General features: G+C 43.7%; 1 protein-coding gene across 1 annotated transcript in view; it reads left to right on the plus strand.

Annotated features, from left to right (window-relative positions):
* The window catches only part of ar (androgen receptor), a 132,281-nt gene that overhangs the window by 97,642 nt on the left and 9,375 nt on the right, over positions 1-25,264 (plus strand). Inside the window, 4 exon segments of the mRNA XM_062964036.1 lie at positions 14,341-14,628; positions 17,144-17,288; positions 22,330-22,460; positions 23,370-23,527. Of these exon segments, the coding sequence (XP_062820106.1) occupies positions 14,341-14,628; positions 17,144-17,288; positions 22,330-22,460; positions 23,370-23,527 (722 nt within the window).

A 25,264-nucleotide genomic window follows, 5' to 3' on the forward strand; every position in this document is an offset into this window, starting at 1 on the left:
CAACCCTGCTCTACGCCTGCGAAACGTGGATTGTCTACAGATGTCACACCAAACTCCTGGAGCGTTTCCATCAGTGTTGCCTCAGGAAAATCCTGCAAATCTTTTGGGAAGACAGGCAGACAAATGTCAGCCCTTGAGCTGGATAAACGCCCTTGAGCGCTCTAACTGGAGGTCAGCTGTGACCAGCAGTGCTGCGGAGTTCGAAGAGGCACAAATGGAGGGCTTATGGGAGAAACATGCCAAGAGGAAGGAGCGTCAAGCCAACCCTGACCGGGACCGCCTTCCACCTGGAAACCGATGTCCTCACTGCGGGAGAACATGCAGATCAAGAATAGGTCTCTTCAGCCATCTACGGCACACCCCCAAGATGGAAGACAGTCATCCTCGAACTACGAGGGATCGCCTAAGTAAGAATGGGCTATTGAGAACGATCAGCTGTTGCAAATTTGCAAATAAATCTCAACACTACCTGAGCGTGGAGTGGGCATCTAGGGACTACTGTATTGTTCCTGCCTTTGTGGGGCACTCCCATCCAACTGGCACCATTGACAAGACGGTGGCAAGCTGCAATGTGACCCACTCGTTCGGGGTCACAGGCATCGTGGTAAAAGGTGTAGCAGCTTGCAAGTGTTAAGGGCTGGACATTGTGGATCAATGCGCAACTCTATCTAGGGGAGGTCTGGCTGGTTGTTGCCTCTCTCTTCTTCCGCCTTCTGCTCCTTTGTAGTCTTGCACAAAGTGGAGAACGATCCACACGTGTGAGCATACAGATAGCCAATGGGAAAAGCATAGTTACAAGCAGGCACCATATTATTACTCGTCACCATGTTAGCTCCAACGTAGGGCAACCATATGAATGAGACCTCTGGACATCTGATGTCCTCAGATCTTGCAAACTCAGAGCAGCCAGTTGAATCAACATTCAGGTGGTCCTCTTCTTTTCCTACTTACTACCTTCTGCTTTACAAGGCACAATCTCCTCCTCCAATGAGTCACATAGTCACATGATGTGTCCAAAGTATGACAGCCTCGTCTTACTCACCTTGAGGGTGTCATACATCTTCGTAAATTGTTTACACATACAATTGTTGTTTCCCCACATAAACATATGGTGGACATACTCAATTGATAATTGTGTAATTCAAGTTCCACAAGTGCAGCCATTTGAGAAGTGGACCTTCATGGCATTGTGTTGGACCAGATGGCCCTTGTGATCTCTTCCAGTTCTGTGGTTCTTCTTGTTAATTCTGACTAGAATACAGCCATTTAATCACGGATTTGCCTGTGTGTTGACTGTGTCAATAACACTTTATAACAAAATTTGAAAAAATCTTCTGTTCCTGCTTTGAAAGCATGGCTTCCTGTTTCTTTCTTCCTGTACTTACTTTGAAAGTAGTCGTTATTCTCCAGAAACTTTGTCTTTGTGGCTGACACAAACTATTGCTGGCTGGGTTGAAACTCAATGATGAGATATTTATTGAAAAACCAGAGCAAGACGTGCTTTAGCGGGCTGTCGCTTCCACACAAACGACATTTTTACAGTTTAATAAACTTTTTCCATGTTGTTATGATAGACCCAATTAGGAAATTATATTTATAACCCAGAAACAAAAAACCATGCGACATAGTGGAGGTCTACTCTAAAAGGTCTACTTTAGCAGACCAATGGGATACCAGCCATGGAGTTGTGCATTATTGGATGTTTAGTTTTGTCAGTGCCATCAGCGTCCCATTTGATTTGCATTTTCCCCATTTCACAGTGGGTCAATGGGCAGGCACCATGGTGGACACACCATCAGTTGCACTGCATTGGTATCCAGCAGAAGTGGTGCATCCATCATGTAATGAGTGTTGAGTTGCAGGACAGAAACTGGCCTGAAGCCATGGCATCCTCTTTCACAAAGTTGTTGTGATGACTGGTAGCCGCGATAGAGTTGTCTGTCAACAACTCTTATCCATAGCTCAATCGGCCATCCATGATCCAAATCAGTCTGTCTCTCCGTCATTTGTTAATGCGATCAGAAAATGGTGTGTTCACTTGGCCCCATCCCAAGAGAAAGAGAGCTAAATGGAGTCCGTGCTCCGAGTGGAAGCATCTTTGAACTGAAGGAATCTTTTTCTTCTGAGTAAAGGGTTGTGCTAGAAATAGGTCGTATCCATTATGGCAAAACATAAGTCATCCGCATACATACTTCTGAATGTTTCCCTGGGAAGAATGGTTGAAAAACTGAAAAAAATATGCTTCCTTTCCCTAGAACTTGGTATGATAGCAATGTTAGAAATGGTAAACTACTACCAGTCAAACCTTTGTTCTCTTCAGATCTTAAAAGAAATGCTGAGAATTTTAAAAATCTTATTTCTAGGCAGGGATGGTCCCAAATAATTATCTGTCATTCTCATTTCTTCCCCTTGTCCTTAGCTTGCTTCAGTAGCTCCAGAATGAGTTCAAAGTACAGAAGTAGTTTGCATTAATAGTACAGTAGAGTCTCATTTATCCAACACTCACTTATCCAATGTTCTGGATTATCCAATGCATTTTTATAGTCAATTTTTTCAATATATCATGATATTTTGGTGCGAAATTCGTAAATACAGTAATTGTTACGTAGCATTACTGCGTATTGCACTACTTTTTCTGCCAGATTTGTTGTAAAACATGATGTTTTGGTGTTTAATTTGTAAAATCATAACCTAATTTGATGTTTAATAGGCTTCTCCTTAATCTCTCCTTATTATCCAACGTATTTGCTTATCCAACATTCTGCCGGCCCGTTTATGTTGGATATTACTCTACTGTAATAATAATTCCACAGATATATGTGTGTGTGTGTGTGTGTATATATATATATATATATATATATATATATATATCATCCCCACTTGCCTAGTTTCCAACAGACCTCAACAACCTCTGAGGATGCCTGCCATAGATGTGGGCGAAACGTCAGGAGAGAATGCTTCTGGAACATGACCAGTTTCATGGCCATGCTGATAGTTTCATGCTGATAGGCCTAAAAATGATGCAGAAACTAGCCTTTAAAGTTTCTCCATTGGCGCCAATGGACCAAATCTTACCAGCATGAAAACAGAACCTCCCTCTCAGTTCTGGGAACTTTCCAGTAAACAGAATTTGGGGGGGGGGGAGGCTGAAAACAGGACCTTTGGTGAATTGCACACCCCCTAATTTCTTACGTGTTTTTCCTCACTAATAACTTTGTGCCATCTTGACCCTACTATGATGTTGTTTGGTTCCGCGTTGCACAAGTTACGTGTGAAATGTTGAAGGGTTACGCATTTACATCCTTGCATCCAGCCATTGGAACATAAATGCACATGGATGCATGCAAACCTCGATGTAGTCTCCCTTTCCCTGTATGTCCGTCCTGCTTAACTGAATGTTCCAAGCCGACGTCATCCATTCACAAGGTCATGTTCCTATTTGGGACAAACTGGCAGGAGAAGAGCTCTTGGTGTGTGTTTGCGTGTATCTGTCTCTCCTTCCTCTGCAGGTCACTCTAACCTGTTCCATCTGGTCTGTTTGGTCTTTGTTTTTAATGCTTGCTGGAAGGTAACGGTGAATTAGCCCTCAAGAGTCTCCCATTTTCAGATCCCCTCCGGACTCTGTGTTCCCTCCCTCCGGCCACATCCAGGCATGTTTTCCTAGGTTTGCTGTTAACTATATAGTAACGATTGGTCAGGGACTCGGGACGGGATCAATCCCGTGGGCGGAAGAGAAGACCAATTTTAGCCTTTCAAGGATTCTGTGTTTTGAGGCAAAACAGGGCCTTCTTTTCCCTCAAATAGAAACCAATCTTCATTTCGTCATCAACACTTGTATATGAATGCCATTAAATTATTTCTTTGGAGGGGGGCTAACACGATTATCAAGGAAAAAAAGACAATTGGCTTCATCTGTTGACACTAGCCAACTCTTAATGATGTATTTAAAAGTGAGTTCGTTATACTGAAAGCTTTGCCTTTCCTCCAATGAGTTTAGGAAGCAACGTTCACAATTCGAAACTTACTCTGTGCAAAATTCAACCATTCTTAGTTTGTATAGAAAATATGCAGGAAACCTTGTTTTTTCCAAAGTAGGAAATAACATTTCATTCCAGAGATTTTATTTCTTTTGTGAAAAAAAAATGTTTTCTGGCACAGAAAGTACGATTTGCTGTACAAAAGAAGAAGGTGCAAAGTTTGTGCAGAATACTATTTGCTATACCAAAGAAGGTGCGGATTTTGCACAGAACACTATTTGCTATACCAAAGAAGGTGCGGATTTTGCACAGAATACTATTTGCTATACAAAAGGAGTGTATCTTGCACAGAATACTATTTGCTATACAAAATAAGGTGCAGATTTTGCGCAGAATACTATTTACTATACAAAAGAAGGTGCAGATTTTGCACAGAAGACATTTCAAACTGCAAGTCACTTCCAAAATGGCAGTTTTCAAACGTCTTTTTTCGCAGCAGGGAGAAAAATACAAAACATGCTCATTGAGAAGAAAATTATTGCTAATTACATTCTTATCACTTGCAAGGACACAGGAGTGGAACATTTTCCTGCTTCTTGGCAGGGGCTTGGACTGGATGGCCCGCGAGGTCTCTTCCAACTCTATGATTCTATGATCTTGGAAGGGAGCAGTTTTGAGGTCGATTCTTGAGATCCGCTTACCTTACCATCACAGCATATTCATTGTCGCAAATTTGTTGTTGCAAATGCATTGGGTGATGTGAATGCAAGCTAGTAGTCAGTTTGTCTACATGGATCATCTTCTCCCCTAGAAATAGACTCATGATGGCCAGGAAAGTACCCATTGTGGTTGGATGGGCAACCTTTTCACCTCTCAAGACATTCATGCCATTGGTGCCCTTGGCTGCACTCTGAAGAAGAGGCACGGGTTCAAGTATCACCAGGCTTAATGCTAGACAGCTGTCTCCAGCCCAACGAGGCATAAATGAAGACCTCGACCACTCGAGGTGGGGGTTGGACCAGTGCAGAAAGATAGATGAGGGCAGCCCAAAATTTCGGAAATAGCTCTGGCTACATGCCTTTAGCAATCACCCACTCCATGAGAGCTCATTTGCGAAATACATCTGGTGGTTGGCAACATATGCCTTGTGGTTTGCAACAAATTGTCGACACAATCATATTGATACAAAAGATGCAATTTTATAGGTTAGTTCATATCTGGAAATCCCAAACGTTCCAAACACTTACGCACAACTGGCTGAGATTGCATCTCCTTTGCTTTCTCATAATTCACTGTACACAAGCCTTGCTTCACACACAAAATTATTAGAAATAATAATAATATGGCATTGCCTTCAGGTTAGGCGCAAGCACACATATAGTAGGATTGTCTGGACAGAATCCCATTCTTTCTCAACTCAGATTTATTATTATTATCATTATTTATTTATTTATTTATACCCCACTTTATCTCTCCCAAAGGGGACTCAAAGCGGCTTAATATAAAAGCCTTACAACACAATTTAAAATATATCAATATGTAAACATTAAAATAGAATTAAATATAAATAGGATAAAAATACATAGTTGAAAACCATTCAAACATATTCAGTTCCTATTGAAAATTATTGCATTGTTTATTTTTATGATCGAGATTCTACCCATAACAGGCAGTTGTATGTCCTTCCATCTATGCAAATCTTTTTTAAAAATCTCTTTTGATACTTTATCTTTCAATAAATTTGAGCTTTTAACAGAAATAGTGAAATCTTATATCTTGTCTTATAGTTAAATCTCCCGTCTGGGTTCAAAGGATCATCTAAAACTATTATCAAATCATCTGCAAATATGTTTAATTTATAACTCCGGCCTTTGATAGCTCTGATTGCTCTATTCAATATTTCTGTCGCCATTAGAAATACAGTAGAGTCTCACTTATCCAAGCCTCACTTATCCAAGCCTCTGGGTTATCCAAGCCATTTTTGTAGTCAATGTTTTCAATACATCGTGGTATTTTGGTGCTAAATTTGTAAATACAGTAATTACTACATAGCATTACTGCGTATTGAACTACTTTTTCTGTCAAATTTATTGTATAACATGATGTTTTGGTGCTTAATTTGTAAAATCATAACCTAATTTGATGTTTAATAGACTTTTCCTTAATCCCTCCTTATTATCCAAGATATTCGCTTATCCAAGCTTCTGCCGGCCCGTTTAGCTTGGATAAGTGAGACTCTACTGTATGTTTAATTTATAACTCCAGCCTTTGATGTCTTGTTCAGCTCTGATTGCTCTATTCAATACTTCTGTCGCCATTAGAAATAACAGCAAATAGAGAGGACACCGCTGTCTGGTTCCTTTCTGCATTCCACTTGGCTTTGCCAGTTCTCCATTAATCCAAATGAGAGCACTTTGCTCAAATTCGGTGCTTCTCCAGGCCTTCTTCACCTGGTCAAGTAAAAGATAAGAAACAGAAGTATTCTAGATGCAAAGGGTCATTTTCAGTTTTTTATTCTTTCCAATACTAGGAAATGAAGGGCCATTTGGTAAGAGAGAGCAGCACACCTGTTTCATGCCCCTTCCCGTTGTTTCACCTTTGGGCACATTGTGTTTTCTGATGGGAAAAGCATCCAGGGTGAATAGCGTCCCATCTATCTCCCTCCTGGCAGAAGGGGTTGACCTTTGGGGGACATTCCAGCTTTATAGCCGGGGGTCTAATCTTACTGAATGCCCTTCTGCTGGCTCCCGGGTTGCCACGCTCTGGCCTTACTCTCCCCGAAGTGCTCTTCATACCTGACCGGTTGAACCCAACCTCTTGATCCGCGCATGCCTATGACTCTGGATGTTACATTTGCCCATTGCACAAGACGGGCCTTGTGATGGCTCCGCCGCTGGTTTTTCATCCCGTGGCAGGCTTTGCACTTCGGCGAGAGCAGATGGGAGTCCAGCATGTGAATTTACGAGGCTGCTTCCCTCCCGGCACATCCCTCGTCCTGGAAATAAACAAAGCATTTCGTAAACATCCCAGTATAGCTCCCTGTCTTGCATGGCAACACTTACATGCAAGTGCGTTTTGGGGAGAACAACTTTGCTCCTCACGATCTTTCCCTCTCCGTTTCCAGAACGATGGTTGTTATCGGTTGGGATCCAGGACACGTTTCCCAAAGGGAAAGAAAAGGCAGAATATCTGCATTCCCAACAGCTGTGCAGAACTGGCCATTGCTTGATGTTTGCTCCAACGCTGGAATGCCGGGTTTGCAAGAAACGACCTTTTGCATGTTTACAGTTGCAAAACAAAGTTGAGGAGCGATAGAGCAAGTCTCTTTGCTCAGTGTTGCCATGTGCAATGAGCATTAAGTTAAAAATACTTCCTGTGTCCAGAGAAAGAGTTCCTCCATAACATGTCTTTTTAAAATAAATTGTGGATTGGGTTGCTGTGAGTTTTTCCGGCTGTCTAACCATGTACCAGAAGCATTCTCTCCTGACGTTTTGCCCGCATCTATAGCAGGCATCCTCAGAGATTGTTGAGGTCTATTGGAAACAAGGCCAGTGGGGTTATATATACAAGGGTTATCCAGAAAGTAGATTACATTTTGGAATTAAAAATGAACAAAGTATTGGAGAAAACATTTACCATATGTAGTTGAAAGCCACACCCAAATACCACTTCTCAACATAGTCGCCATTCAAATCTAGGCACTTATCATAGCGATGAATGAGCTTGGCAACTCCTTCCCCACAAAACTCTGCCACTTGCGTCCTCAAAAAGTATAGGAGAAAACATTTACCATATGTAGTTGAAAGCCACACCCAAATACCACTTCTCAACATAGTCACCATTCAAAACTAGGTACTTATCATAGGGATGATTGAGCTTGGCAACTCCTTCTCCACAAAACCCTGCCACTTGCATCCTCAACACAGCATTTTGGCAACAATGCGCAGGTGCGGAAATGGGTGACTGGCTGGTTGAGGACACAAGCGGCAGAGTTTGGCGGGGAAGGAGTTGCCAAGCTCAATCATCACTATGATAAGTTAAGACCCTAGTTTTGAATGGTGACTATGTTGAGAAGTGGTATTTGGGTCTGGCTTTCAACTGCATATGGTAAATGTTTTCTCCTATACTTTGTTCATTTTTAGTTCCAAAACGTAATCTACTTTCTGGATAACCCTTGTATATCGCTGTGGAATGATGTCCAGGGTGGGAGAAAAAAGTCTTGTTTGACTGTTGCAATTGGCCACTTTGGTTAGCACTGAATGGCCTTGCAGCTTGAAATCCTGGCTGCTTCCTGCCTAGGGGGAGATCCTTTGTTGGGAGGCGTTATGGCCATTCAGTGCTAATCAAGGAGGCCAATTGCAACATTTACACTTGAAGTCCGAAACGCCCAGAGAGCCGAAGCTTGCCCATGCCTGCTGTATAGCCTTACATGGAGGCACTTAATACTCCAGCAAATGCTAGGTTTTCCTCTGTGTGATGCTTCTCGTCTCAAGGATTTGCCAGCAAGTTCCAGTTCGAGTTCTTGCTCCCGGTCTGAGCCTGAAGGGACTTTCTGGCCCCAAAGCACACAGGCTTTGGAAAGGGCAAGACAAGACCGAGTGAAACAATAAATCTATCATTATACAGTGGATTGCTGTGAGTTTTCCGGGCTGTCTGGCCCTGTTCCAGAAGCATTCTCTTCTGACGTTTCGCCCACATCTATGGCAGGCATCCTCAGAGTTTGTAAGGTCTGTTGGAAACTAAGCCAGTGGGGTTTTTCTATATCCCTGTGGTGGGATAGAGGGTGGGAGAAAGAACTCTTGCCCGCTTGAGATGGCTGGGAATGTTGCCATTGGCCAGCTTGATTAGCATTGAATAGCCTTGCAGCTTCAAAGCTTGGCTGCTTCCTGCATGGGGGGAACAAAATCTGGCTCCCAGTATTTTTTTTTTAAAAAAAAACCTCTAAAATCAGGACACTAAATAAAGAACAACACTCAAAAACAGGGGAATCCCAGACAAGAAACTATCAGGGCCAACAAAGGATTCCTCCAGGCAGGAATCCTGAAACTGCAAGGCCATTCAATGCTAATCAAGCTGGCCAATTGCAACATTCGCACTCGCCTCAAACAGACAACACCCTGGGCATCATTCCACAGGGAGATTTTATATATATATATATATATATATATATATATATATATATATATATATATATAAAACAAACTCCACTGGCCTAGTTTCCAGACAAACCTCACAATGTCTGAAGATGCCTGCCATAGACGTGGGCAAAACGTCAGGAGAGAGTGCTTCCGGAATATGGCCAGACAGCCCGGAAAATTCACAGCAACCCAGTGATTCCGGCCATGAAAACCTTCCACAACACATAGAATTATACAATGAACAAATATATATAATATATATTAAACAATTCAGTCACTTAACATGGGTTCTTTAATCTTTGGGGCTGAGAGTCAGTCCTTCCTTCTTTTCCCTTTTTCTTTCCTTCCTTCCCTCCTTTTTCTCTCTTTCTTTCTTTCTTTCTTTCTTTGGTTCTGATCCGCATGAATGATGCCAGGGGATCTCACACTGTGCTTTTCTCTTCTTCTTCCTCCCGATTTACTCACTCTTCTTTTTCTATTGATGTCTTCCATTGGTAATTTAATTTAATTTTTTTAAGGCACAGCCGCCCTTAATTACTCTTTCCTGTAGCTCATCCAAAACATCTTACTTAAAGATCGGCCTTTTTCACCCCCTTCTTCGCAGTGATTTATGGGGCTGCTCTTTGATTTGACGTTTTTATGTTCAGAGGCTCATTTTTTCCCTAATTAAGACCAAAGGAAGTTTTATTTAAGTATCGTTTAATGTCGGGAACCAGAACAGAACCGCGAGGGAAGCAGCAGAATTCTGTTGTGACTTTTCTCCCTCTGAAGCTGAGCTGTCGAGATTCTTCTCCGCCTCCTCTTTGGTCATTCGTTTCTATTTCTATCTCTTCCTTTTCTCTCTTGTGTTTGTTTTATTGCTTCTCTTGTTTTACCAGGATTGGCCCCAATTCATCCACTTTTTCAACCGCCTTTAAAATGTGCTGGTTTCTTTCTCCGCCTTCCTCTTTCCTCCTCTGCCTTCAATTGCTGCAAATCGAATTCCAAAGTTCCAAAAGTAGTTTGCACGCCATTAACCGGCCACTTTCATCCTTTATCTTTGGCTGAACTCCGTGGCTACAAATGCGTTCAAATTGAAGGGAAAAAGGGAGACCTGATCTACAAGGGTTGAATGAAAAGTAATGCCTCCACCTTCGTAACTCCTCAACAGATGTCAGTCCTGGTGTGCAGCAGGTACGGGCTTGTTCAGTAGACTCTCCCCTACAGTTAGTTCCATTTGGCAGGAAGCTTTAGCATTGAACGGTTGTGTTGTTAAAGTGTGAAGTATGGAACCCGAAACCTTAGCATTGAACGGTTGTGTTGTTAAAGTGCCAAGTATGGAACCCTGCGCAGACGGAGAAGCCTTAGCATTGGACGGTTGTGTTGTTAATGTGCCAAGTATGGAACCCTGCACAGACTGAGAAGCCTTAGCATTGGACGGTTGTGTTGTTAATGTGCCAAGTATGGAACCCTGTGCAGATGGAGAAGCCTTAGCATTGGACGGTTGTGTTGTTAAAGTGCCAAGTATGGAACCCTGTGCAGATGGAGAAGCCTTAGCATTGAACGGTTGTGTTGTTAAGGTGCCAAGTATGGAACCCTGCGCAGATGGAGAAGCCTTAGCATTGGACGGTTGTGTTGTTAATGTGCCAAGTATGGAACCCTGTGCAGATGGAGAAGCCTTAGCATTGAACGGTTGTGTTGTTAAGGTGCCAAGTATGGAACCCTGCGCAGACTGAGAAGCCTTAGCATTGAACGGTTGTGTTGTTAAAGTGCCAAGTATGGAACCCTGCGCAGACTGAGAAGCCTTAGCATTGGACGGTTGTGTTGTTAATGTGCCAAGTATGGAACCCTGTGCAGATGGAGAAGCCTTAGCATTGGACGGTTGTGTTGTTAAAGTGCCAAGTATGGAACCCTGTGCAGATGGAGAAGCCTTAGCATTGGACGGTTGTGTTGTTAAAGTGCCAAGTATGGAACCCTGTGCAGATGGAGAAGCCTTAGCATTGAACGGTTGTGTTGTTAAGGTGCCAAGTATGGAACCCTGCGCAGACGGAGAAGCCTTAGCATTGGACGGTTGTATTGTTAATGTGCCAAGTATGGAACCCTGCGCAGACTGAGAAGCCTTAGCATTGGACGGTTGTGTTGTTAATGTGCCAAGTATGGAACCCTGTGCAGATGGAGAAGCCTTAGCATTGAACGGTTGTGTTGTTAAGGTGCCAAGTATGGAACCCTGCGCAGACGGAGAAGCCTTAGCATTGGACGGTTGTATTGTTAAAGTGCCAAGTATGGAACCCTGCGCAGACTGAGAAGCCTTAGCATTGGACGGTTGTGTTGTTAATGTGCCAAGTATGGAACCCTGTGCAGATGGAGAAGCCTTAGCATTGGACGGTTGTGTTGTTAAAGTGCCAAGTATGGAACCCTGTGCAGATGGAGAAGCCTTAGCATTGGACGGTTGTGTTGTTAAAGTGCCAAGTATGGAACCCTGTGCAGATGGAGAAGCCTTAGCATTGAACGGTTGTGTTGTTAAGGTGCCAAGTATGGAACCCTGCGCAGACGGAGAAGCCTTAGCATTGGACGGTTGTATTGTTAATGTGCCAAGTATGGAACCCTGTGCAGATGGAGAAGCCTTAGCATTGAACGGTTGTGTTGTTAAGGTGCCAAGTATGGAACCCTGCGCAGACGGAGAAGCCTTAGCATTGAACGGTTGTGTTGTTAAAGTGCCAAGTATGGAACCCTGCGCAGACGGAGAAGCCTTAGCATTGGACGGTTGTGTTGTTAATGTGCCAAGTATGGAACCCTGCGCAGACAGGGAAGCCTTAGCATTGAACAGTTGTGTTGTTAAAGTGACAAGTATGGAACCCTGCGCAGACGGAGAAGCCTTAGCATTGAACGGTTGTGTTGTTAAAGTGCATTGAATGTTTGCCATGTATATGTACATTGTGTATACACCTTTGGGATGAGAAGGGGGGAATATAAATATTGTAAATAAATAAATGGACACTTTAGAAACTAAATGCGAGCACTCCCTAATTTTGTAATGACTTCTGAAGCATTTGTATTGCTCGCACGTGCCTGATGTTTCCCTTCCCAGTTGGCTCAGGCAAAAGCAAACTCCTGCGTCCTTTCCAAGCCTATCTGTTTTCTTCCGTTCATAACTCGGAGCATCTTTTCTAACCTGGATGTTCCCGCTTTCCATCCCTGCAAACGTAAAATGCTGGAGGGATGCGGAGAGAAATCAGATCCAGCTCTGCAGACTTCGCGGCGTTGCGCCTGCCAATTACTACCGCAGCTGCCGTGAAATGAATATAAATAATAAAGGAGCACAAGCAATAAACAGGCTGTTTTGGAGGGAATGGTGGAGTCTTAATCACAGGCTCCCACGTATTTTGTTCATGGTCGTTTATGAAATAGGATGCTGGATGGGAAGGTTGCCGTCTGCGGAGAAGCCGATCTGTTTGAATCCCTTTAAAGCAGAAGATCGGCCGTCCTGTACACATTGGGGAATGTTTGGGTTTCCAGAGTTTGCTCCCATCGTGGAGATTTCCATTATTATTATTATTATTATTATTATTATTATTATCATCATCTTCTTCTTTTTCTTCTTCTTCTTCTTCCAATACATACATGGTTCAAGAAGTGACCCATTGCATCTGTATTAGGAGGGGCAATGAATCCAAACTGTATTCTAGATTTTAAAGAATGTTGATAGGTTTGGGTGAGATTTCAGAGTCTCACTTATCCAACGTTCTGAATTATCCAACGCATTTTTGTAGTCAATGTTTTCAATATGTCGTGATATTTTGGTGCTAAATTTGTAAATACTGTAATTACTACATAGCATTGCTGCATATTGAACTACTTTTTCTGTCAAATGTGTTGTATACCATGATGTTTTGGTGCTTAATTTGTAAAATCATAACCTAATTTGATGTTTAATAGGCTTTTCCTTAATCCCTCCTTATTATCCAACATATTCGCTTATCCAATGTTCTGCCGGCCCGTTTATGTTGGATAAGTGGGACTCTACTGTAATAATAATAATGTAGTAATAATAACTTTATTTTTATATCCCACTCCTATCTCCCCCAGGGGGACTCAGGGCGGGTCACATGGGGACAAGCCCGATATCAACATGTATTAAAACATACATTACAATTAAAACAATCATTAATTAAAACCAATATAAACAATAAAACCATATAAACCAGTGATTCCCAAAGTGGGCGCTATCGCCCCCTGGTGGGCGCTGCAGCAATCCAGGGGAGCAGTGATGGCCACATGTAAATATATTTTTCTGTTTAATTGCTATTAAAATTTTTAAAAATAATAATTTCCAGGGCACTGAGTAATATTTTTTCTGGAAAGGGGGCGGTAGGCCAAATAAGTTTGGGAACCACTGATATAAATAGCATAAAACATATTAAGTCATCTGAGTCTGAGCATAATGCAAAATATATAGAGGTAAAATTATACAGACTCCATAATAATAATAATAATAATAATAATAATAATAATAATAATAATAATAATAATAAGTTTATTTATATCCCGCCTCCATCTCCCCCGAAGGGGACTCGGGGCGGCTTACAGCAAAATCAAAATACAAGCAATGATAAAATATGAAACATCAAAGGACAACAACAGAAACCAATAATAAAATATACACAATAGGTGAAAAAACACAACACAGAATTAAAACATCAAATTAAAAACAATGAGGTTGCAATAGTGGATAAGCAAGGTGCACATTATGAGTAACAAATTCGTGAATAGATAAAGTGCAATAGAATCATTTAAGGTAATAAATAGACATATTCCATATGTGATTCTCCCTTACATATTTTCTACATATTTCCATGACGGACAATACTGTTTCCTCCATGGGAAACACACTTAATGAACAGGGAAAAAATTCTGTACAAAAACAAAACTCTTTTGTACACAATAGTATACATTTCAGTGCCTTAAATCTTAGCCCCTTTTCTGGGTATATTTGGCCTACCGATTCCAAAAATTGGCACCAGTTTTCCCCTATCAGCTCTAGTTTTTGAGATACAGAACATTTAGAAACTCGAGTGGATACGGTCTATATGAATCAGAGCCCCAAATAACCCCAGGAACTGACCTAAAAACCAAGGCAGGGCCGTGTGATGTGACTGTGGATCGAAGCCTTCTTTCCCACTCCAAGTGGAGCACCTTCTCAGCCACCATCACCACGTTCTTCTCTTTCTCCTCTTCCTCCTCTGCAGCCCGCAAGATGAAGAAGCTGGGCAACCTGAAGATGCAAGAAGAAGCCGAGGGAGCCGGGCCCTCCAGCCCCACGGAGGAGCAGGCGCCCAAGATGTCCATGACGCGCATCGATGGCGTGGAGTGCCAGCCCATCTTCCTCAACGTCCTGGAGGCCATCGAGCCAGGCGTGGTGTGCGCCGGCCACGACAACAACCAGCCGGACTCCTTCGCGGCCCTCCTGACCAGCCTGAATGAACTCGGAGAACGGCAGCTGGTCCATGTGGTGAAATGGGCAAAGGCTCTGCCAGGTAAGGAACATCTCAAAGAAGAGGCCTTCAGGCACCTCTCCTCCGTCCCAAGGGATTGCGTTGGAAGTTGTTACATTCTGAAAGTATTTCTTCATTGTAAAGAGATCCCTTCACAATAATTCTAGAGAGGGTTGTTGTATGTCTTTCGGGCTGTGTGGCCATGTTCCAGAAGTATTCTCTCCTGACGTTTCGCCTACATCTATGGCAGGCATCCTCAGAGGTTGTGAGGTATGAGTTTTTTCATGGAGGCCTTCAAGCCCATCTTCTCCATCCGAAATGGTTACACTGGAAGTTGTTATGTTGTGAAGGTGTTTCATCATTGTGAAGAGACACCTTCCCAATGAAGCTCGACAGATTTTTCATGGAGGTCTTCAGGCCCATTTCCATTGTTACATTCTGAAGATATCTCTTCCTTGTGAAGAAATGCCTTCACAATGAAGCTGGGCATATTTTCATGGAGGAGCCTAACCTTGTCTATCCCAAGTTCTTATATTATGAAGTTGGTTGAGAAGTTTTTTTCTTTGTTAAGACTAAACATCTTCACAATGACGTCTTCAGGCCCATTTCCTCTTGTTACAACTTGGTACAGAGAAGACAGGCCTGAAGACCTCCATGACAGATCTGTCCAGTATCATTGTGAAGACGTTTCTGCTTGGGCTAAGCTTGGAAATCCATCTTAGATTCCCACAAACATGGTGGATGCCCAGTAACTGTGGTTCCACTAGCTCAGTGGTTCCCAACCTGTGGAATCACTTGGATATGTAGCTTGGTGAGACTCTACAGCTCTCTGGTTGAGAACTCTGAGGTCCTCCTCTTGTTTTGACTTAAGGTTTTTAGTTTCAGTTCCTGCTTACAAGTGGGCCCGGTTTGGCTCTTCTCGGCTCCCTTTCCCAAAGCAAAAGGAGAGGCCTCCGTTGTCTGCAATTTATTATGCAAAACATGTCGAAGGCACTTATTTCCACATTACTCCATCCACACCGCTTTAATTGTTTGTGTTCCATTAGTTGCCATTAGAGTGACATTCCTTTCCATTATTTGTCATTAAAGTAATTGTCAAGAGGAAACAAACTATGCGTAAGAATCGCATCCACAAAACAATGGATGTGAGCGAGGCATTCCCTAGGAAAGTCTGGTGTTTGGAATAAATAACTCCAGAACAGACATTCCGTATTAAACTCCATGAAACCCCAACTCTAGAAGGGAACTGGTCCATCCCAAATGGCTTTGTCTTCATGCAAAAATGGATGAAAACCATAAAAGTTTTGTGAATATTTTGAGATGGTTTTTCCATCCCTAGTAGGTCCTTGTGTGGATACTTAGGATTGAGGACCATGTGCGTGCAAATTCTGCCATTGTTTCTAGTACAAAATATACAGCACATCTTTTCATGGCTGTTTTGAGAAGTGTTTATGAAACTTGTCTATTCTGGGGTCCAGATGAAAGCCTCATGACTGCGGTGCGACTAGAAGAAGCCAAAAGCCAGGAGACACTGGAGACACATCTCCAGATGCACCAAAGATGGTTGCTTTTTCGTTTACACCCATCATTACTACTTTCCCAATAAACAACAACCTCGTGAGCATCTTGAGATGTTTCTCTGCTTTCTCCTGCTCTATGAGTGGGACAGTTTTCAAAGGAGACAGCTCTTGGAGCCTGTCAAGTCCCACTTCGGGACCTTTGGAAAATGCAATAAAAATTTGTGGCTATTTGGCAAGACTCCCAACTTTGGTCTTCTTTGATGAATACATTCCCACCACAAAACAAAACAAAACAAAACCAACTTCTGAAAAAGTTCACTGAAGCTGAACACATGTGAGAAACTTTGTCCAATGTACTCGTCTATAGGGGACAATGGGGTGGACGGTCGGTTGTTGGCCAGTCTGACCAAAACTTTGTTGGAATTCTATATTCAGGTAAAAATAATTGCCGCAAAAGTTGCACTTTCTCAATAGCATTGAGAAATGTGAGCAGTGCCACCCCTTTTTTTCCCAGAATGCTTTGCCTCAGCTGTGGACACCTTGGTTGTGGAAGATGCGATTCTGGAAAGGAATGTCCCTGGACGGGGTCCAGCCGTTGCTTAAAGCCTAAGCATTCCATACAGAAAACATTGGGATATCAAACTCGGAGAATCACAAGGCAGATTTATTTCACCCATCGAGATTTATGGCCATTGAGTTGAGGAACAAACGGGCCGCTTTGCGTGCTTTGCATGATGGCCAACGGCAAAGGCATTCTCGGCTCCGTGGCCTGCGGGACATAAAGAGGCTCTTGTTGTGTTCCCATACATTGCTTGTCTTGTGCCAGGTGGCCGACATCATTTAAAAAGTTGGGTTTTGGGAATGAAAAAGAATGAGTGGCTGGTTTTGTGAACAGATTGAACACTGATCTGAGACGTCATCATCATCATGTACGTGTATTACAAAGAAGAGATGGGATTTATAATAATGATGATGGTGGTGGTGATGATGTCTTTTACTCTACATGACCAACCTTTCCTTGTGCCACTTTTTCCTAGGATTCCGCAACCTGCACGTGGATGACCAAATGGCAATAATTCAGTATTCCTGGATGGGCCTGATGATTTTTGCCATGGGATGGAGATCCTTCACCAATGTCAACTCTCGGATGCTCTACTTCGCACCAGACTTGGTCTTCAATGAGTGAGTTCTGGTTTTCTTTGCCGTGTCTCTTCTGGCTCTGCGACATCGGCCTTTGTGGTGACGTGGCAGGGAGAAATTCTTTTAAATCCCACCGCTGCCACCAAATGTGGTGATGTCAGGCAGAGGGGAGTCTTTTTATCTTTTCTTATTCACTTTTTATTCAATTTCAGATGGTAGCGTTCTTAGTTCAGAATATATATGAGACAGAGGCTTGGATGTAGAAAAACAATAATAAGTTTATTTCAGGCACAGAGCTTAGTGGTTACAGTAACTTCTTTAAAGGCACTTAGATAATGGTTGCAAAACTTTCAACTGATCACTTTGGATCTAACAGGGATTTCTTCCCCTTACTACTCAGGCTCTACGAATAAACCCAAACAAGTCACCTAACTTGCTTAATTAAACACAACTAGACACCTGAGCTTCCCTGGTTTCCCTAACCTGGAACCAGTGTCTTCCTTGTGACTAGAATCACAGACTCAACTGTTTTTAAAACAATCCCTCCTTTTCCTCCAAACAGCGGTTGGCTCCGCCCTCGTTACTATGGCAACCTGCCTCAGAATGCTGAGCTGGTTACCATCCCCCACGCACTGGTAACTGATACTTACCCTTTTAAACATAGATAAACATGACTTTTAAAACAAAATTAAACATGACATCTATAAATCAAAATAAAAACACACTTCTTTACAGCCTTGAAACAGTAGCGTTGGAAGGGGTCCCATCGGCCATTGAGTCCGACTTTCCAGCTAGAGCAGTCATTCTCAAACTGTGCTCTGTGGAGCCCTTGGAGCATGCCGCAAATCAAACTAAGGGGCTCCGCACTCAATTATAATAATATAAAAAGATTTAATAATATATATAATATAATATATCAACATTTATTGGCACTCCATGAGAAACATTTGCTTCAAAAAGGGCTCAGTGGCTGAAAAAGTTTGAGAGCCCCTGAGCCAGAGCATCCTCAGAAGGGAGCTGTCCAGCATTGTTTGGGAGATGTCCAGAGAAGGAGACTATTCCACCACTCTGGACCACTGGTTCCAATACCAAACTGCTTCAATTCAATGTTCAATTGAAATTTACTCTCCTGAAATGTAAAGCCATTAGACCTGTTTGGAACTTCTGCTCCCAGACGTCTGGCCAGCATATCCTTTGGCCACGAATTCTAAAGTCCAAAACACCAAAACCCACAGAGCAACAGCATCCCTGATAAACAGTGTTGCCCACTTGTGTGCACGTTGTGTTATCCGCTGCAGGGAAACTCCGCTTCAGCTGTAGCTTCCTTTCCCAGCACTATCTCTTTTTTTTTTTGCCTCTCTTCCTGGCCTTTTCCCAGCTGAGTTGCCCGTTCTCAGAATCAAAGATCCGTGTACAGGTTGATCCAGTCTTTGCTCTGCCTACTCCTTTCCCATTGGCACCGTTCCCTTTAAGCAAAAGAACAGTCTTCATGAAATCAGTCTATAGTGTAATGAAATGGCCATGAAAGCCAATACAATTCTGACATGAGCATCGTACCCAGGAGAAGTGTTAGTGCTTTAGGCGAACTTCAACTGGAATATGGTGGCCAGTTATGGGCCAAAAAAGGATAGAAAGGTGTCCAGAAAAGGGTTCCAAGATATTACGTAGAGGTCTGGTAACCAACCTGAGGAGCTGGTCACAGTAAGCCTGGAGAAGAGAAGATGGACAGGTGTTGCGATAGAGCAGTGGTTCCCAAACTTCTTTGGCCTGCCACCCCCTTTCCAGAAAAAATATGACTCAGTGTCCCCTGGAAAAGGGGCATGGCTTAGAGGGGTGGGTGTGGTTCCTGCTCAAGAGGGCGGGGCTGAGCCTCTCCCCTAGTCCAAGATGCAGGGCTGGGAGGGGGAGGGGGAGGTGGGCAGGGCCACAAATGGGCAGCCAGGACTGGGGTGGGCAGAGTTACGAGCTCTGAGGCAGGGCTGAGCTTCTATCCCTGTCCTGCGGCACCTGCCAGGACACAGGGGGCGGGGCTAAAAGAGGGGGCGGGGCCTCTTCCTGAGTGTCTGATGGGACTGAACCTCGCTACCTTGCCTCAGGGGAGGTATACAGAGGCTCAGCCCTGTCTCGCGCTCTTGGGAAGAGGCCCCGCCCTAGCCCCGCCCTTTAGTCCTAAAAGGCCTCTCAGGAGAGGTATAGAGGCTCAGCCCTGTCTCAGGCTCTTGGAAGGAAGCCCCGCCTATTTCCCTAGCTCCGCCCTCTGTGTCTCAACAAGTGCCTCAGGAGAGGTATAGAGGCTCAGCCCTGTCTCAGGCTCTTGGAAGGAAGCCCCGCCTATTTCCCTAGCTCCGCCCTCTGTGTCTCAACAAGTGCCTCAGGAGAGGTATAGAGGCTCAGCCCTGTCTCAGGCTCTTCTCATGAGTACTTTTGTTGTGACTTGAATTAGGTGTGGTCCATTCCGACTTGGTGCGGTTGTGTCTTCCAATCCTCAGCCTCATCCAGCCAACCCCTATTAGGCTTGCCTCTTTCTATAAGCGTTTCAGTTGGATTCTGCTTCTCTCGCATGATCCTTCTTATGGAAGTGGAACAGGACAAGAGGTCTCACATGTGCGTCGCTCGCTACTGCCAACTTCATTTCGGCGATAATGGGCCGGACTAAGAATAACACTTTTATGACCCATGTTTGCAGGGGGAGAGTGGGCATCTCCAAGGGGTCAGGAAAGGAGAAATATTCCATAACAGGATGTTCATTCTGAGCCCTTCCAGACAGGCCTTTGATCCAAGACGCCTCCAGTAAAAGCAAATTAATGTGGAGTAAACAGGATTTTACCCATTTATTCCGCATTAATTAAAGACCTGAACAAATCCGGACCTTACTGAAAGCCTCTCCATGAGTTCTGTGGCCCAAATAGGGGGCTTTGGGGTGGCTTCGTGCCATCCTGATTTGACTCGGGTCAAATCCCACCAGGGAAAGCCCAGGGTTTGGGTTGGCAGCGAGGACTAGAACCCGGGTGGAAGCGGGTTATTTTAACCCGTCTCTGTGCGGGTTTTAGCAAAGTCTGGAAGCGCCCTCTGATCGCCGGCTTCTTTGCTTTCCCTTTTCTTGCTCTTTCCAGTCACTTTCGTGCAGTGCTCTTAGAAACAACGTATTCATGAAATCTCTCTGCCGCTTCACAGTCATAAAATGTCAGGGGCCTCTCCTGTCCTGGGAGGGTACGCCAAGCCCCTCCTGAGCCCATGGCTAGAGAACAGGATGTATGCATTGCCACTCGTAAAAATGAGAGGAACACTTTGCAAAGAGCGTGCCTGGCCGCAGGCCAAGGAGGATGGCACCCATTCCAGATGAGTAATGTCCCCGCCATTCCCATTCCGTGGAGGTTAATCTGGCAAGCTGTAAATCAGGCCCCGCCAACCCCTGGCAGCTGGGAGTCCTGCCCCCCTTTCTGCTTCAGTCTGAGGAACACCAAAGCCTCCTTTCGCCTTAGGAAAGCTGCTCGGCTCCTGAGCATTGAGATGTTATCTGTCAGCAGAGATAAGGCCTCTTCTCGGAACTCCAACCAAAGGGCAGAGCCAGCTGAAAGGGGTTGAGCAGATAGCCGTGGCCTCCATTCTTGGGAAGAGAGGGGATCACGTTGGTGTGATAATCATCTATAAAGTCCCTTACACTCTACGTGAGACTCTGGGATTACTCTGGGATCCGATACTGGGATATAGGACCTTAGTGTAGAAGAAGGGATCTTAGTCGCTCAAAACAAATTTCACTATTATTATTCCAGGTGAGATTTTGGGCTCATGTACCCCAAACATTTCCACAAAGCTCTCCCAAATGTACTCCTGTTTCCTTGGAATATTTCCAGCCCCCCCCTCTCTCTCTCTCTCTCTCTCTCTCTCTCTCTCTCTCTCTATATATATATATATATATATATATATATATATATATATATATATATATCCTTATTAACTGGCTCTCCCCAATCCTCCTAATGTCTTAGACTACAACTCCCATCATTTGCCACTTCAGCAAAAGCAAACTCTTAGCCCCTGCACCTGTCTGTCATGAACATCCCCTGCTTTGTGGCTCTCCGTCTTCCCTGCAGCGTTCTGTTTAACCTGGTGAATAAATTACGACGGGGAATATTCACACAGCTCAGTGAACGGTAAAACAAGTCTGGATAAATTGTGGCTGGAACAAGAAGAAGCTGTTGTATGCCAGCAGCAGCACAATGGGAGTGCTGTTCTGATAGTAATTTACCAATGTGGAATGTTAGCAGAGGGACACCAGCACTTCCTTTCAATTATCCATCCCGTTACCACCTGGTGTCTGTGACAACAGCCGATGGAGGAGGATCTGGGGGTCAGGACAGATTCTAGATCATTGGGACTATGGGATAGAGATGTTAATGGGCCGTCCAGATTGCTCACATGGCGGTGCAACACCTTTTCTGTCAAGAGACGGAAACATTGAAATTTGCTGCTAAAGAGGCTGAAAGGCGGGATTTCCTGCTGTCTAAACAGACAGGCAAGCAACAAAGTAGTAAGGGAGACCCAAAGGCTAATGTGTTGAGGCCCCGATCCCCTTCTCAAGCCACTGTGGAGCCTGAATTCAAGGGTCCAGTTGCGGACGTGCACCATAATGAAAAACAGGCAGCTAGCGCTAACATGATGCAGAAAATGCATTTGACAAATTAAATTGGGAGGAAAATTTTGCAATACAAATGCAATTTGGCAAAACGTCCCAAGGGGCGACTTCTTCATGGTTCAGTGATGGAGGTCCTGAGCTGGTTTTGGCCTTTTTTGTATCAGGAAGAGAACAGGAGAAGTGCAACTGTTCATGGAGGAAGGACTTTTAGAAAAGTAGCATACCTAATCTGAATAAACAGTTACGCACACATTGTCCTATATAGTACGGAAGTCCATTCCACCAGTGATGTTGTGGTTGCTCTGGGCACCTGGGGGAAGGAAAAGGCTTGTGGACTCCTTTTGAGAAGACACCCACGTCTCTTCCTCCCCAACTGAGTTGTGGCATTATTCCTGAGTTTCATCTTCAGCTTATTTCCTGGCCTCCGCTGTTATCTCCGCCTCTTAGGTACCGGATGCACAAATCCAGGATGTACAGCCAGTGCGTCAGGATGCGGCACTTGTCCCAAGAATTTGGATGGCTTCAGATCACTCCCCAGGAATTCCTCTGCATGAAGGCTCTGCTCCTCTTCAGTATTAGTAAGCAGCCCCACTTCCATATCAGCTTCTTTCTGAGATAAAGGGGAGGAAAATGTTCTCTAAATTCCACTAGTGTTGACCGTAGAGGTCCACGTGGACTGAAAGCTCTTTTTCCCAACCTATACTAAAGGATGCTTTCTAGCAAGATATCATGCATTGGCTCATTACTCAACAGTTAGTTCGAAGGGTCTACTCTAGATGTGAGTCCCAAATGGAGTAGACCTATTAACCCATTGGATTTTGCCTACATGTTGAGTAGGCAAAACCCAGCATTGATTGAGTGATATAATTGAGACAAACCAGTAGATCTCAAGTCTACCTTGGCCAACATCAGCCCTCACTGGGGGTTGGCATCCCTTGTCCTCCCTCTTTATGAGGGCCACCCCACATGGTTGTCCCAAGCATCACAGCTAGCAAGCTGGATCACCGAAGTCTCTGACTATGTCCCCAGCACCATTGAGATCCATGAGGAACCCCTAAGAGGCTGTGTCGAGGTAGCCAGACACTTCTCCAGTAGATCTCAAGTCTACCTTGGCCAACATCAGCACTCACTGGGGGTTGGCATCCCTTGTCCTCCCTCTTTCTGAGGGCCACCCCACATGGTTGTCCCAAGCATCATAGCTAGCAAACTGGATCACCGAAGTCTCTGGCTATGTCTCCATCACCAATGAGATCCATGAGGAACCCCTAAGAGGCTATGTTGAGGTAGACAGACACTTCTCCAAACTCATTGTGAAGCATGAATTTCCTTCTGGTGGGACTTCAAGGGGTTATCAGTAAGTTGGAGGGGCCTGTGGCTTCTGCATCATGCACGGATGCCACATGAAAAGGAGGTAGAACCGAGGGCAACGTTCCTTTTCTTCCCTGATTGTTTTGTCTTCTTTGCTCCTACTTCTTCTCACTCTCCAGTTCCAGTGGATGGCCTGAAGAACCAGAAGTTCTTTGATGAGCTGCGGCTGAACTACATCAAGGAGCTTGACCGGATCATCGCTTGCAAGAGGAAGAATCCCACATCCTGCTCTCGGCGCTTCTACCAGCTCACAAAGCTCCTCGACTCGGTGCAGCCTGTAAGTGGAGCAGAGCGGAGGCCACACACGCAGAAAGACAGTTCATAACCTTGGTCCATATCTTAGAGAGGATCTGCTTTGGCTCAGCTTTTCCTTCATTGTGAGGCACAGAGAAAGGGGAAGGCCAAGGACCAACAGACTTGTAAAGGAGGACTGAAAACAATAGCATCCGAGGGAGGAAAGACGGCAGCAATAGCAGTAGTAGTAGTAGTGGTAGTAGTAGTAAATTTATTACTTGGCTCGATTCAGTCCCATCTCAAAAAAATATGGCTGAAATGCTGGAGGACTCAGGAAAACATTAGTTATGGGTTGGTCTCTTAATTCAACAACATAAACACCATGTCCAGCCCCCAAACAAACAAATCTTTCTTATGCCACGAGATGCCTGAAATGATGGATGGGAGCCCCATGAGTTACAAGGTCATTCCAGGTCATTCCAAACTACAGGAATATAACATTACATATTATATAATATAATATATTGTATATACATATAATATTGATTATAATATTATAATGGAATACAATATTATACTACTAATAATGCAATATAATAATATTAATTCTATATTATATATTAAATGTAATCTATATATATAAAAGGGTAATGAAATTTAAGCCTAGGACAAAACAAAAAAACTACACATCCCAGAAACACTAAACTTGGCAGTACAACCCCTCATCCATGCCTCTACGTTCATACAACAAAAAGCTCCAGCTACTCCGGAAAACGGCCAGGCTTTGAGACTGCAAGGCTATTCACTGCTATTCCACCTGGCAACAAAGGATTCCCATAAGCCACAGCAACGCATGGCCGGGCACAGCTAGTAATATATAATAATATATTATAATGTAATAATATTACCATATAATGATATAGTACAATATAGTAATTTAATGTAATAATATTACCATATAATGATATAGTACAATATAGTAATTTAATGCTTTAACTCCTATGGCTACATCCTGTGGAATTATAAGAATTGTAATGGAGTTATTTCTTACTGAGAATGTGGAGTTCTCTGCCCTAAATTGCCATTGGTTGCCTTCTTTCTCCCGTATTTGGAAGTTGATCAGATGTAAGAAAGCTCAGAGCATTCTTGGGGCTCCATCTCACCCGGCATATTCTTTTTTATTATTATTGCCATCTGGCAGACGGTACAGGGTGACAAAGGCAAGGACAAACAGACTGAGAGCGAGCTTTTATCCTAGAGTTGTGGCTATGTTGAATTCCATGGCTTCGCATTGACGTGGCATTGGGGGCTGTGCGGTGGTGGTGGAAGTGCGGAGGGATGGGTGTGTTGTGTTTTCTGATGTGTGATGGGGAAGGCATTTAATTTCTTTCTCTTTTCCACAAATAATTTTTCTTAAACATTTACTAGGAAAGTAGAGAATGATAAGAATTGTAGTTTGGGAAGGGAAGGAAAACGAAAAATTTGGGGATGATAGATCTGGCAGTGAAGGTGGACCGAGAGCACTATATATCTCTTACAATATGTATATGGTGCACCTTACCCAGTCTACTTTTACAACCTCTCCGTTTTAATCCATGTTTTTATTAATTCTTGTCATTTGTTTTTATTGGCTAATGTTTAAATTTTTATAATTGTGCATGTCTCTTGTCTATTGTTGTGTTTTATATTGCTACTAGCTTTGCCCGTGGCTTATGGGAATCCTTTGTTGGCCAGATGGAATAGCAGTGAATAGCCTAGCAGTCTCAAAGCCTGGCCGTTT

The sequence above is a fragment of the Anolis carolinensis genome, unplaced genomic scaffold, assembly GCF_035594765.1.
Source record: "Anolis carolinensis isolate JA03-04 unplaced genomic scaffold, rAnoCar3.1.pri scaffold_12, whole genome shotgun sequence".
Taxonomy (NCBI): Eukaryota; Metazoa; Chordata; class Lepidosauria; order Squamata; family Dactyloidae; genus Anolis; species Anolis carolinensis.